Genomic DNA, 12144 nt, shown 5'->3' on the forward strand with positions numbered 1-12144 from the left:
AGATCACACCTCACTCCAACCCACTTCTCCAAAGTGGGCTGGCTCAGAGTGGAGGACAGAGTAAAACAACTTGCACTGAGCCTAGTCTATACAATCCGCTACACCTCCCTGATACCAAAGTACATGTCAAACTACTTCCCTAACGTAAATGACCGCCAGGGGGAGCGCCACAAACCACGTTAAACCCAGATTCTGATCTAACAAAGGTCTTAATTCATTATTTTTCTATGCCACAATGTGGAATGCACTCCCAACAGGTGTAAAAGTAAGCGCATCTCTATCCTCCTTCAAAACCGCTCTAAAACATCACCTCCAGGCAACTTCAACCCTTTACTAACACCCTCCCCCCTTCACATCCCATCTCCCCGGATTGTAAATAACCAAATGTAAATATTCACATTTATTTCTAATGTATTTACTTGTTCTTATGCTATCTGAACTCACTATGTTCTCTGCTCGCTGTACATATCCTAAGTCAGACCTACACTGTTTCAATGTCCATTTCTCTGATGAGGAAATTGTTGATGACTGAAGTGCTGATATCAACCAAACCCTCCCCCCAGATTGTAAATAATTGAAATAATTAAATGTATATACTCTGATGATTAATCTGTGTGATGATGATAGTATACAATTGTACCATGAATTGATTTACGTGGACCCCGACTTAAACAAGTTGAAAAACTTATTCGGGTGTTACCATTTAGTGGTCAATTGTACGGAATATGTACTGTACTGTGCAATCTACTAATAAAAGTTTCAATCAATCAATCAAAAACCAAACAGACCTTTCAAAAAACCTCCAAAAACCTCCCACACTATTTTATATACATGCTGTAAGTACGTCATGTAGTAACATGCACATTCATGAAAACATAACTTGGTGCCACAAGCTTCTACTATAATTGTAATATAAATAATAATGTATCATATTTATATAGTGCTTTTCTAGACACTCAAAACACTAACAGTGAGAACTTAGAACCCATCATTTATTCAACAATTGATGGTGGTAAGCTACATTTGTAGCCACAGCTGCCCTGGGGTAAACTGACGGAAGCGTGGCCGCAATTTTGCGTCCATTGATCCCCCTGATCACAAACATTCACTCAAATTCATGCAGTGTGGGCGGCACTGGCAGCAAGGTGGGTGACATGTCTTGCCCAAGGACACGATGGCAGTAACTAAGATGGCGGAAGCTAGATTTGAAGCAGGAATCCTTCAATTTCTGTACGGCCGCGCTACCATCTGAACCCTACCTTAGAAGCAATGCAGCAGAAAAAACTAAAGCTCCTTCTTGTTTATTTTGTGGCGAGTTGCAGCCTACGTTATCATCTCAAGCCAGCTAGTAGCTGACAACTCACTATAGTGGTATTCCATTTTTCTACGCCATAAAAGTAGTTCCTCTGTGTTAGCTCCTATGATAACAATGTTGCTATAGGTCATGGCATGTAACTAGTGCATTGTTGGTGTTTTTTTAAGAGCACAGAGTGGATGTCCGCATTATTAGCCACCTCTTATTAGCAGTTTTTCACCATTTAAAACGCACATGCAAGATTGTCTCACATAAGGATTGTGGATAATGGGCAAAATTAAAAAAAAAAAATTCCCTTTAAATTCTATGGACGCCTTATAAAGAATAACTACACTTTATTTGTTGGTTAGCCCTTAAGCTGGAATTTAAATATAAATACGTATTTGTCCAAAAAGACAATCATACTGTAAAAAATTACACATTAAGATTCAAGCAGGTAAATATCTTAAAACTTCAGGCTGAAATATAAATTACATACCAAATAGGCAAATTGATTATGTCCACAAATGTCTGCTTTTCAAACAACTGCTCTAAAATATATTGTACATATTATAATATTAACCCTTTATAGCACAATAGGTTTTAGGTTGACAAAGTGACCACATTTTTGTCCAAACACACACATACAAGAGTCAAGACCAAAACTAATCAAACCATTGGCCAATTTTTGTCCAAAGTCAATCATAGTAAATTTTTTGTTCAAATGTGAATACAGTAAAAAGATTAAAAAACATTTTTTTCCCCACAACTCTTCCTCTTGTTTATCATCATATTATCTCCTGGTAGAAGCCTGTGTAATTTTCCAGAAAGAAAAACTTGATGATCAAATAAAAGTAATTTTAAGTTAAATTTGCATGGTTTACAGTAGACTTATGCATACTTTTTGGTTTGACTGTACACTTTGTTTGATAGACACACCATTATCCACCATCAATAGTGACACACACATATCTTTACAGTAGCAGGGCAGCCATGCAGAATTTTTGCTGCATGCTTTGAATGGGAAAAAGTAAGGGAAATAAAAGTCTGGTGGAAAAATATAAAAATTAAATTGAAGTAGAAAGCCACTAGTCCAAATTGACAATTATTACATGAGTTCATGACAGGATAGTGTGGAATCAAAAATGGTGTTTTTATCGGTTTTAGAAGGAAATTTGTGTTACTTTTGTTTAGCTTTAGCAATTTGGCTAATTTAAAGAAAACAGATCCTATAAATGGTTTGGAAAACAATTGAATTGTACAAAACATACCAAGCCTCTATTTTTGGATTTCCAATAGGATTAATGAGTCACTCTGTTGTGTGTATTATTTTAATATATTTTTGTTTTCTTTCAGGTCAAATGAATTTTTTTTCTTGAAATTGTAATATGTAAGTAATCATATTGATTTACAATTTAAAGAAAAATAAAAAAATTAAATGACGTCTGTGAGTGATGCTTTTCTTGCAGATTTTTCCTCAGAAATTCAAAATGACCTGAAAAAGCTGCAGCTGGAATCTACAAAAAAAGAAAATATATTTTTAGTGTGTTATAAAAAACAAAACTAAATCAACTTTAAAGATGTGTCCGTGTATGAAATGTATTTAAATATGTCATATCTTCTCACACCTGGCCTTTGTCATGCAATGTTGCGCCTCGCTGAGTTTCACTTCTGTGTTTTTTTCGTAACTTTCATCATCTTCTTTTTTTAAATGTTGCTAATGCTCGCTCAAGCGGAACCCTTTCCACCTGACTGTTAGTACTATAAAACTACTTAAAATTTAAGACACCTGCACCTTTACAATTGTGACAACAATCTGAAGGTATGTGCATGTAATTTGTTACATACAGAGAAATAGCCATACGTGTCATTTACGTATTTTCTATTTCAACAGAGAGGATGGAGAGGATTGTGTCTCCAAACATGACATTGTATCCGCTGTGGGAGGGCAACCTTACAGGAGACTCCTCTGTCAAACTTAGATGCGCCTTAAGTGGCTTCTTCCCGGACATGCTGAGTGTCGAGTGGCAGCAGGGCAACCAAATCATCGACGGCGTGCAAACCGTGAGCAAGTTTCAGAGTGTGACGGCCCCAAAGACCTTCAGTCTAATCAGTGAGATTGAACCTGATGTAAAAGAGTGGACAAACGGCTTAAGGTTTACCTGCAAGTCCACTCACAACAAGGTGGAAGAGAAAAAGTCAATCAGTATCTGTGAAAGTACGTATGTGTCTGCCGTCTCGCATTAACACACCTATTCTCATCGTCTTGTAACAACGGACGTGTCGCCTGGCAGCACATGCAAGCGTCCCACCTTCCGTTCATGTGGAGCTCCCCAGCTTCAAGGAAGTCATGACGGAAACATCCCAAGTGAAAGCAACATGTTCGGTGCGCACCGCATTGGATGCCGTTGTCACATGGCTGCTGGACGGCAAAGCAGCCGCCGACCAAGCGAGCGCGTACGCTAATGCGTCTCACGTCATCAGTACTCTGACAGTGATGCCTGATGTGTGGAGACAAATCAGGATTCTCAAATGTAATGTTGTGCATCGTTGCTTTCCTGACGTCGAGGAGACCATACGTATGTCAGGTAGGACGACTGAACAAAATCGAGTAAGTCCACTCCTCACAACTCAACAAGTAGTCAGTGTACAGCTTGTCCATTTACTACGTACTGAAAAATGAGTCAACACTCAGCCATTATTGTCCAAACAGCTGGGAACAAAAGTGACTATACTAAGATAACATCATGGCCTGAAGATGCATTACTGCCGACAATGGTGAGCTGCGGTTCTTTAAGGGACATCCAACTGTGACATTGTGAAGTAGCCCACTTCCTCCACTGTAAAGTCAAACTACTGGTTAATAATTGGATTACTTGATATATTTATTTACATTATGATGAAAAATAGAGGACCTAAAATAGAACCTTGAGGAACACCACTAGTATAACTAAAGAAGTTGAACAAATGACTATTGACTGCATCTGAAGAAAACAAGCAACAGCAACACCTTAATTACATAAAGTGCGTTACAAAAAAATGTGTAACTTCCAAAAATTACTTGAAAAGGTGCCTTGAGGAACACCTCAGTTATGTAAATCACAAGGGTTGACCCCAGTTTTCTACGTTTGCTATCAAGGTTGAAATGTCTGTGGAAAGATCTGCCAATGTGTTTACATTGGTCCAAGTTCCTCTATACTGTACAACAAGAGCATTTGTGTTTTTAGAAATTGGCTGCAAAAATGTTTATTTGAAGATTTGAACTGAACTCGGGTGACGGTAGGAAGTCATTTTAATTTTACTGAGGGAAGGAATCAAAAAAGTACTATCTATCTATTACCGGCAGCCGCCAGCTGAATAACCCTGCAGTACAAAATGTACACTGACTACTTTAAGTTTCATTTCCATCGTATTGTACTTTGAGACTATTAAATAAAATGTTAGCTGAAATGTGAGGGGTGTATTTACTGTACTCTGATGAGCTACTGTATCTTTGAGAGACTGAATTCCACCTTTTATCCTGTTATAATCACTTAGGTGTTGCAGTCACCGCTCCACTGGTGGAGATGAGGCGATCTCTTGCAGATTTACAGAATAAAAACAGCGGCGTGTTCGAGTGTGACGTCACGCAACTAGACGCCATCGACCTCTACGTCACATTTCAGGCCGACGGTGTGGATATTTCTAACAAACAGTATGTTGATCTCCCTGAAGGCCTGGGCCCACATTCCATCCGTCCACGTTTCAGTTTGCACGAGTCCTACAGGAAGAGTGACGCAAATTTAACCTGCAAAGTGAACCAAGGCTTCTCCGACAGCTTCCGCTCAAACCCCATTTACAGCCTTTTTGGTGAGAGTCTGACTCATCAGAGCTGGATTCATTTGGCACAATAATTTGAACCCATTTTCCAACAGAGAACCCATCAGTGGAACTCTTTCTGGCCCCCGTTGAGGAATCAAAACCTAAGAGGGTTCTGTGCTCTGGTCAGGGCTTTAACCCTGAAATTAAATGGTTCAGCGAGGCTAAGCAGAGAGCTCCATCAATTACTAGCATCAGCATGAGTGCGGATGGACGTGTGACTGTGACCAGTCAACTCCACGTCCCACCGATAGAGTGGCAAACTGGGAAGGTCTTCACCTGTCGAGTGTCTGACAAGTGGCTGAAAAAAAATGCCACAAAGACCATCAGCATTTGCTCCGGTAAATAATCATAAGTACCCTATTGGCATGTTGCATGAAAAAAAGACAACTCATAACATTGTCCTTCAAATATCTGCATTCGTTTGTCCCTCAAGAAAAATATCGGATTCCCAAAAACTGCTGTAAAAATATTATTCAATATTTTTTCCACTTTAACTGTGACAGTCTTTCAAAATCACTTAAAAGCATTAAAACAAATGTATACATACAGCATATATCACTTAACCCTTTGAAAGCAACTGTTTGCTGAACTATCCATCCATCCATCCATGTTTTACCGCTTATTGCCTTCCTCGACATGCACCTGGGATAGGTTGATTGGCAACACTAAATTGGCCCTCGTGTGTGAATGTTCTCCACCTATCTGTGTTGGCCCTGCGATGAGGTGGCGACCTGTCCAGGGTGTACCCCGCCTTCTGCCCGATTGTAGCTGAGATATATTGTTCCTAATTTCAAAACAAACAAAATAATGAATGTGTTTTATATTATCAAAAAATATTTACACAAATTATATTTTAAGGAATATATCTTTAATATTTTTATCATTGTGCTTTATTTCAATATCATCAGTATATGATGTTTATTTTATATTATCGTTGGGCCCTAAGATAGTTTAATGATTGACAACTTTATTGATATTTCATGCCTTGTTTTTCTATTTTTTCAAAATAAATATTAAATATTCATTATATTTTGGGGCTTCAACCCTTCAAAAGCCATTATGCTTAAACAACACTACTATTTATTATTAGGAATGAAATAAGACTAATAAAACACACACTTGCCATTACCAAAAGGCACAAGAATAGTTTTTCTGCTGGCTTTGAATAGGAAAAATTAGCGACATCTGGTGGACATTTACACAAATTTAAACTGAATGACCAGTAGGCCACGTTAAGATCTAAACATAAACGTTTGTAACTTCTGTTAAGATAAATGTAAAATCAAAAGGTTGCATTTTTATTTGTTTTCATACAAGCATCTTTTGTCTTTAAATTATAACAATACTGTAATAATAAAATAAATATCTTGCCAATTTTAGCTACTGTATGCTCATTCATCATAACCAAAATGGTTTGCAGATAAAACCGTGAATGGCAAAAAATGTTCCAAGTATCTTAATATTTCCTTCTAATCTCACATTTCATGTTATTTTTACAGTAACCCCAATATCATCCCAACAAGTTGGAGTGTTTGTTCACGGACCCCCACTCACAGAGTCTCAGCAGAGGGACAAGGTGACCATTACTTGTCTTTTGGTTGGCCCTCAACTTCATGATTTTGTCATCTCCTGGAAAGTAGATGGGAAGAAATACTCTCAGAATTCCCACACGGAGGAGCCAACTCGTCACAGCAATGGTACAGAGACCTTACGGAGCTTCCTCAGCGTGCCAGCAGATGACTGGGATGCATATAAACAAATGTCCTGTGAGGGAAAACACAAGTGTTCCAACCAGGGCCATGAGGATTACGTCAGCAAAAGCAGAGGTATTGTCTCAACATATATTAACATTTCCACCAGATGGCACTATCACACCATCGTTTTTCATCCTGGACAAGTATGTGTGTGTATTTGTATGAGTGTGTTTGCACAAACAAATTTGTGTGTGTGTGTGTGTGCGCCATTTTGACAGTTATAATTACACACTAAAAATAACATTGCATGTATACTGAAAATAGCATTTTTTTTTCTCTAAAACAACATAAGTAAAAAAAGTTTAAAAAAAAAATTCTTATGAAGGATATTTGAGGTTTATGACTTTAATTAGTGAAGTTTTAAAGCAAGTGGAAATAGTATTGCTGCAAAATTGTAAACATTAGGAAAGAAGTGCATTTTGATATTAACAGTATGAATGTAAGTATTTGACATTGCAATCTTAAAACCCAAAAAATTTGGCTATCAGCACAAAGAAACGCTGTTTAAGAAAGTTGGTCTTTCACATAAGTTTAAAAAAACTTTTCACATTGACCTTCCTTAGATTGCTCCTGTTTGCAGTTCAAACAGTGAATTTTCCAGGTTGTAATACTAACAAAAAACACACAAGCATGCACGCGCACACAAAAAAAACAAATGTAATTAAAAACAACAACTCAGTTCATATTTTTTACAATATCAAGAGTTTAAACATTACAAAAACTAAATAATATATATTTTTACATTTTGGACGAGTTTAGATTTATTTTAAAATGAAGTCTGAAAATAGTTGAAGATAATATTTTGTAATATTTTTTAGTGCCCTCCAGGACTTTGCCAAATCACGCAAATTTGCAGCGTCACCGCACATTTTGTCCTCCAGTGTAATTTTTGCCAATCGAATGTAATCATAATAATAATTTTATGATTATTATTATTATTATTGCCAATAAAACATGTTTCTGATCATCGCTCAAACGAGGACAGTAACTGTCGAAACCAAAACATATTTTCGGGTCTACAAAAGCAAGGACAGCAATGCGTAACAATGTATTAACACTTTATTACTCTAACTGCACAATTGTCGTCCTCCTGTGTGTAGCTCACACCTTCTTCTGGGTTCTGTCTACGGCGCTAAGCCTTCTGCGTATAAGCACATTTAGCAACAGACCAGCGTCCACACTTTCTAGTTGACTTGTTTTTAGTTAACCATTTTTTATCCAGGCTAAGACAATCAAGAACAGATGCTTATTTGGAATATGGACCTAGCAAAGTGACAGTATTTACATGTTAGAGATGTTGAAGTGTGATGATAATCTCTCAACATCGTTTATTCACCCAAAAAAATTACCGCAAGAGAAACTCTCAACAGTTCACAAATGCTTTTAATGTGCGGGATGAATGTGTTGGAATGTAAATGAATGTTTAAGAGAGATAAACTATTTTCAAATGTAAACTAAACATGGATAATCTCCAACTTCTGGCCAAAGCACAATTAAGAGGGTTTTGGTCCCTTTTTCTTTTTAGAATAAATTGTAATTGTTACTATTATTACTTTTAACTCATAAATGTGTGTTTGTGTTTTATCTTATCAGACTTGTATCCACCAACAGTGCACATAATACCACCGACCATCTCAGAACTGTCACTGTCTGATGACCTCACACTGACTTGCCTAGTTTCTGGATATTTCCCAGATAACGTTATAGTGTACTGGGAGAAAGATGGTCAAAGATTGCTTGACTACACCAACAGCCCTTCGTGGAAATACAGCAGCAGCAACACTTATTCAATGACCAGTAGAATTAATGTGTCTAAAATTGAGGACCACGAATCCAGCTATTCTTGCGCTGTCAGACATGAGTCATCTCAAAGTCCTTTTACGAGCACTATAGAGGACGTGTTTGGTGAGTGAAAGTTTCACCATGACTTGGTGTTTGCACTACATACTTCCTTACAACTTTCATCTCCACAGCCACAGTGACTCCTACCCAACCGTCAGCCATCTTGCTCCAGGGTCGTGGTGAACTGGTGTGTCTGGTGTTTGGCTTCAGTCCCGCGTCCGTTAACGTCTCCTGGTTTCTAGATGACACCAATGAGCTGTCGGACTTCAACACCAGTCAACCCAGCAGAAGCCCAGATGGGAAGTTCAGCATCCAAAGCCGCCTTCGTCTGTCTCAAGTCAACTTGTTACCTGGGGCGGTTCACACCTGCAGGGTGACACATGTGACTGTTACACTGACCTTGAATCTAACCAATCCAGGTACTAATGAGCTGATTTATGATTATCTTGCAGAAAAATGAACTCATTTAAAAAATAATTCCACAGTGATTTTGCCGGATTGCAACGTCTTGGATGACATTGCTCATGCAGTTGTTAACCAAGATATCAATGCGGAAAGCTGGTATATGTCTGCCACATTCCTTGTCCTCTTCCTCATCTCCACCATCTATGGTGTGGTGGCCACCCTGCTTAAGGTGAGAAATATATAATAATTCTATTTTTAACATATTTTTTATTTTATACAAATAATCACATTTAATGTGAAATTTGACCTCACTTTATCCCGCTTTTTTCTCCTTTAGACTAAATAATTCTGTCAGTGGAACAGACGAATGCTTCCAAGACAGTGGATGTTTTATTGAACTACTTTTGACATATAAATAAAGATTTGGTTTGAGTACTGTATCACTGGTCTAATTTTTGCTTTTTACAAAGCAGTATCACAACAACATAAAACATAGAATATTGTTTCTGCATTCAAACAGTAAAAACAAACAAAAGCTAAAATAACACACCCTGAGCTACTCACATTGACCACAAGAGTGCACCAAAGTTTAAACTGTAGTAACGCTTGCTTGCTTGCTTGAGTTTCGTTATACATGCTTGAAAATGTTAAGTATTGACAAAACTTAACTAAAGAACCATTTCTTTACAACAACAGATATGTTTTTTTATTTTTATTTTATTTTATTTCCATCCACAGTTTTTTTGAAAGTATGTACACACTCCCACTATACTGTCTTGCATGTGTTGTGTGTATATAGTGGGTTTATCGGAGGGATGACAACTCAGCAACATCAAGGAAAACTATTGGCTACCTCTGCTATGAATTGGCTTTGTCGATGTGTGATTGGCCGGGGACTTGAGTTAGTAAGCCCAAATCTGTGACGCTGTTGCTGGGATGTGGATGCAGCATACGGATGCCATCCTAACTGCCAAGGGGCCGGTAAGAGGGATGCATGGCATCAGGCCCACGGGACGGCCTGAGAGGGTGTCACTGTCTTTGATCACCGTCACATCCCATACTAAAAAAACAAGCTACAAAAAATAAACAGTCTTGACGCGTCTATAAGATGGTATTTTTTACTATATAAAAATTCTGAAAAGATGGGTGTCTTGGAAATGTATACATGCTAACCACAGGTGTCACCAAACGACTTTTGTCCCCTTGCACTTTACACTCACATCCATAACCAAGGTCGGCTAGTTTTTGTGGCACGAAATAAAATGTAGTTTGTGGCTCCGGTCTTCGATATTACAAGGATTTGATTTGTAAGTAGCTAAGTAGCTAATCAAAGTGAACACACCAAGGTTTGAAATGTCACTTGTTATTGAAAATATAAATAGTGTGCATCTAAATTTAGACAGCACCCTGCAACAGAAGTGTAGTTTTCTCTGTCAATGGTAATGATCCTGCCACATGTTAACATACAGAAACTTTGTTTAACTTCTACTTCCTCTGATTAAGTTTGATTTCTTCTCTACGATGCGCCAGAGCCGAGGACCTCACTAAATTATGCAATCGCAATTGTTTGTTTATCCAAGTGGTTGCAACTTTTTGTCCAAGGGGAAACAGTCGCAAATGTCATCTGTTTTGTCCACTTAAAAGAAACTCTGGATTTTTTTAATACGTTTTTTTAGTTCACTCTTTATACACCTTTTCGGACATGCTAGAATAAAAAACTGAAAATATAAGCTGTATTGCATTGTTCAAAATAAATTGATACCATTACTACTTTGAAGGAATCAACAGATAGTGGTTAGATTCATATTAATGTGGTGTTACTGACACCTAGTGATCCATCAGTATATTTACTACCATATTTCACAATCTGTTTATCATTGACTTTAAAAACAAAACAAAATGATTCGTCTGATCATAAACTGTGGGCGAAATTTAGCAAATCAGAATCAACTATAAGAATCCTTGATATTACAATTTAGCAATGCACAAGTTTATGTATATATACCATCCAAACATGTACGAAAAGGAGTAGGAAGTAGCATACGCCTACTTGCATCTTATCTTACCCCTTCGCCATACTTCAGTAAAACTACTTGATGTTTGAATGTTATCACTGATGTTCTCAATGTCCACAGAATTTGAAAATAAATAATTGTAAACTACTCAGAAAACATAAGCGATATGCAGCTTTTGAGTAAAATTTCAAGATGTACCTAACATTTATATTATGCAGTATAAATTTTAGAGGTGGACTTAATTCAAAACCCTTGCACATGTCCAACTGTTTCAGTATTTTTACACAACTTGCTATTCTCTAACAAGCAGGTTAACTGCAACATGTACAACAGGCGCATTTTATTAAAGTATTTTTACAGAAAAGCATACAGAACAGTATTTATTTTTGTCAATCGTCCCGACGCACAGTGGCCATTTATCTTTGGGAACATCCTGTTTGAAGTGTCGGACTGGCAAAGTACTGTTGATCAACTGTTAGACTTTGTCTCGGTCTCATGATGTCAATCAAGATACTAGCTGCCAATGAATTTGGCCAACTTTATTTGAACCAGGACAATTATTGGTCCATTAATGGATTGTCCGTATTAGAAAACAGCAAGTTGTGCAATACATACTGAAACATTGAACAGTTGTGCATTCAAAAGTTTAGAGACAGTCAAATTAAGCTCACCTATAAACTTTATATCTGACAATTCCTGCTTTCTTCAGGAAACTCCCCCATTTTGTCCTTCCTTCCCATGAGCGTCTTCCAATTCCTGTATTACCTTCCGTGAGAAAATAAAACTGTAAGGCATACTGCCGGCAGCGGGGGCCACACAGCTTCCTGGGCCACTAGGTAAACCTTGGTTAACATTGATTGATTGTAACACACATTTTGCAGCTTGTAAGAAGTCAGGCCAGCAACCTGCAACACTTGCTCGACGGTGATATTGTGCAAGTAACATCTCTGAAAAAGGGTCATATTGTGATGTT

The 12144-nt window shown here is 37.6% G+C and overlaps 1 protein-coding gene across 3 annotated transcripts in view; it reads left to right on the forward strand.

Moving 5' to 3' along the window:
* The window catches only part of LOC133541832 (immunoglobulin mu heavy chain-like), a 36302-nt gene extending 26707 nt beyond the window's left edge, over window positions 1–9595 (forward strand). For 2 of the 3 annotated variants that reach the window (XM_061885471.1, XM_061885472.1), the window contains exons 3-11: window positions 3189–3512; window positions 3589–3882; window positions 4832–5143; window positions 5209–5493; window positions 6655–6981; window positions 8503–8814; window positions 8883–9170; window positions 9237–9385; window positions 9494–9595. In XM_061885471.1, the coding sequence (XP_061741455.1) occupies window positions 3189–3512; window positions 3589–3882; window positions 4832–5143; window positions 5209–5493; window positions 6655–6981; window positions 8503–8814; window positions 8883–9170; window positions 9237–9385; window positions 9494–9502 (2300 nt within the window). In that variant the 3' untranslated portion in view covers window positions 9503–9595. Of the gene's footprint in view, window positions 1–2101; window positions 2108–3188; window positions 3513–3588; window positions 3883–4831; window positions 5144–5208; window positions 5494–6654; window positions 6982–8502; window positions 8815–8882; window positions 9171–9236; window positions 9386–9493 lie in introns of all 3 variants that reach the window. The other variant, XM_061885473.1, reaches the window with a different exon arrangement.
* The last annotated feature ends 2549 nt before the right edge of the window (window positions 9596–12144 follow it).

The sequence above is a fragment of the Nerophis ophidion genome, linkage group LG23 (genome assembly GCF_033978795.1).
Source record: "Nerophis ophidion isolate RoL-2023_Sa linkage group LG23, RoL_Noph_v1.0, whole genome shotgun sequence".
In the NCBI taxonomy this organism is placed as follows: Eukaryota; Metazoa; Chordata; class Actinopteri; order Syngnathiformes; family Syngnathidae; genus Nerophis; species Nerophis ophidion.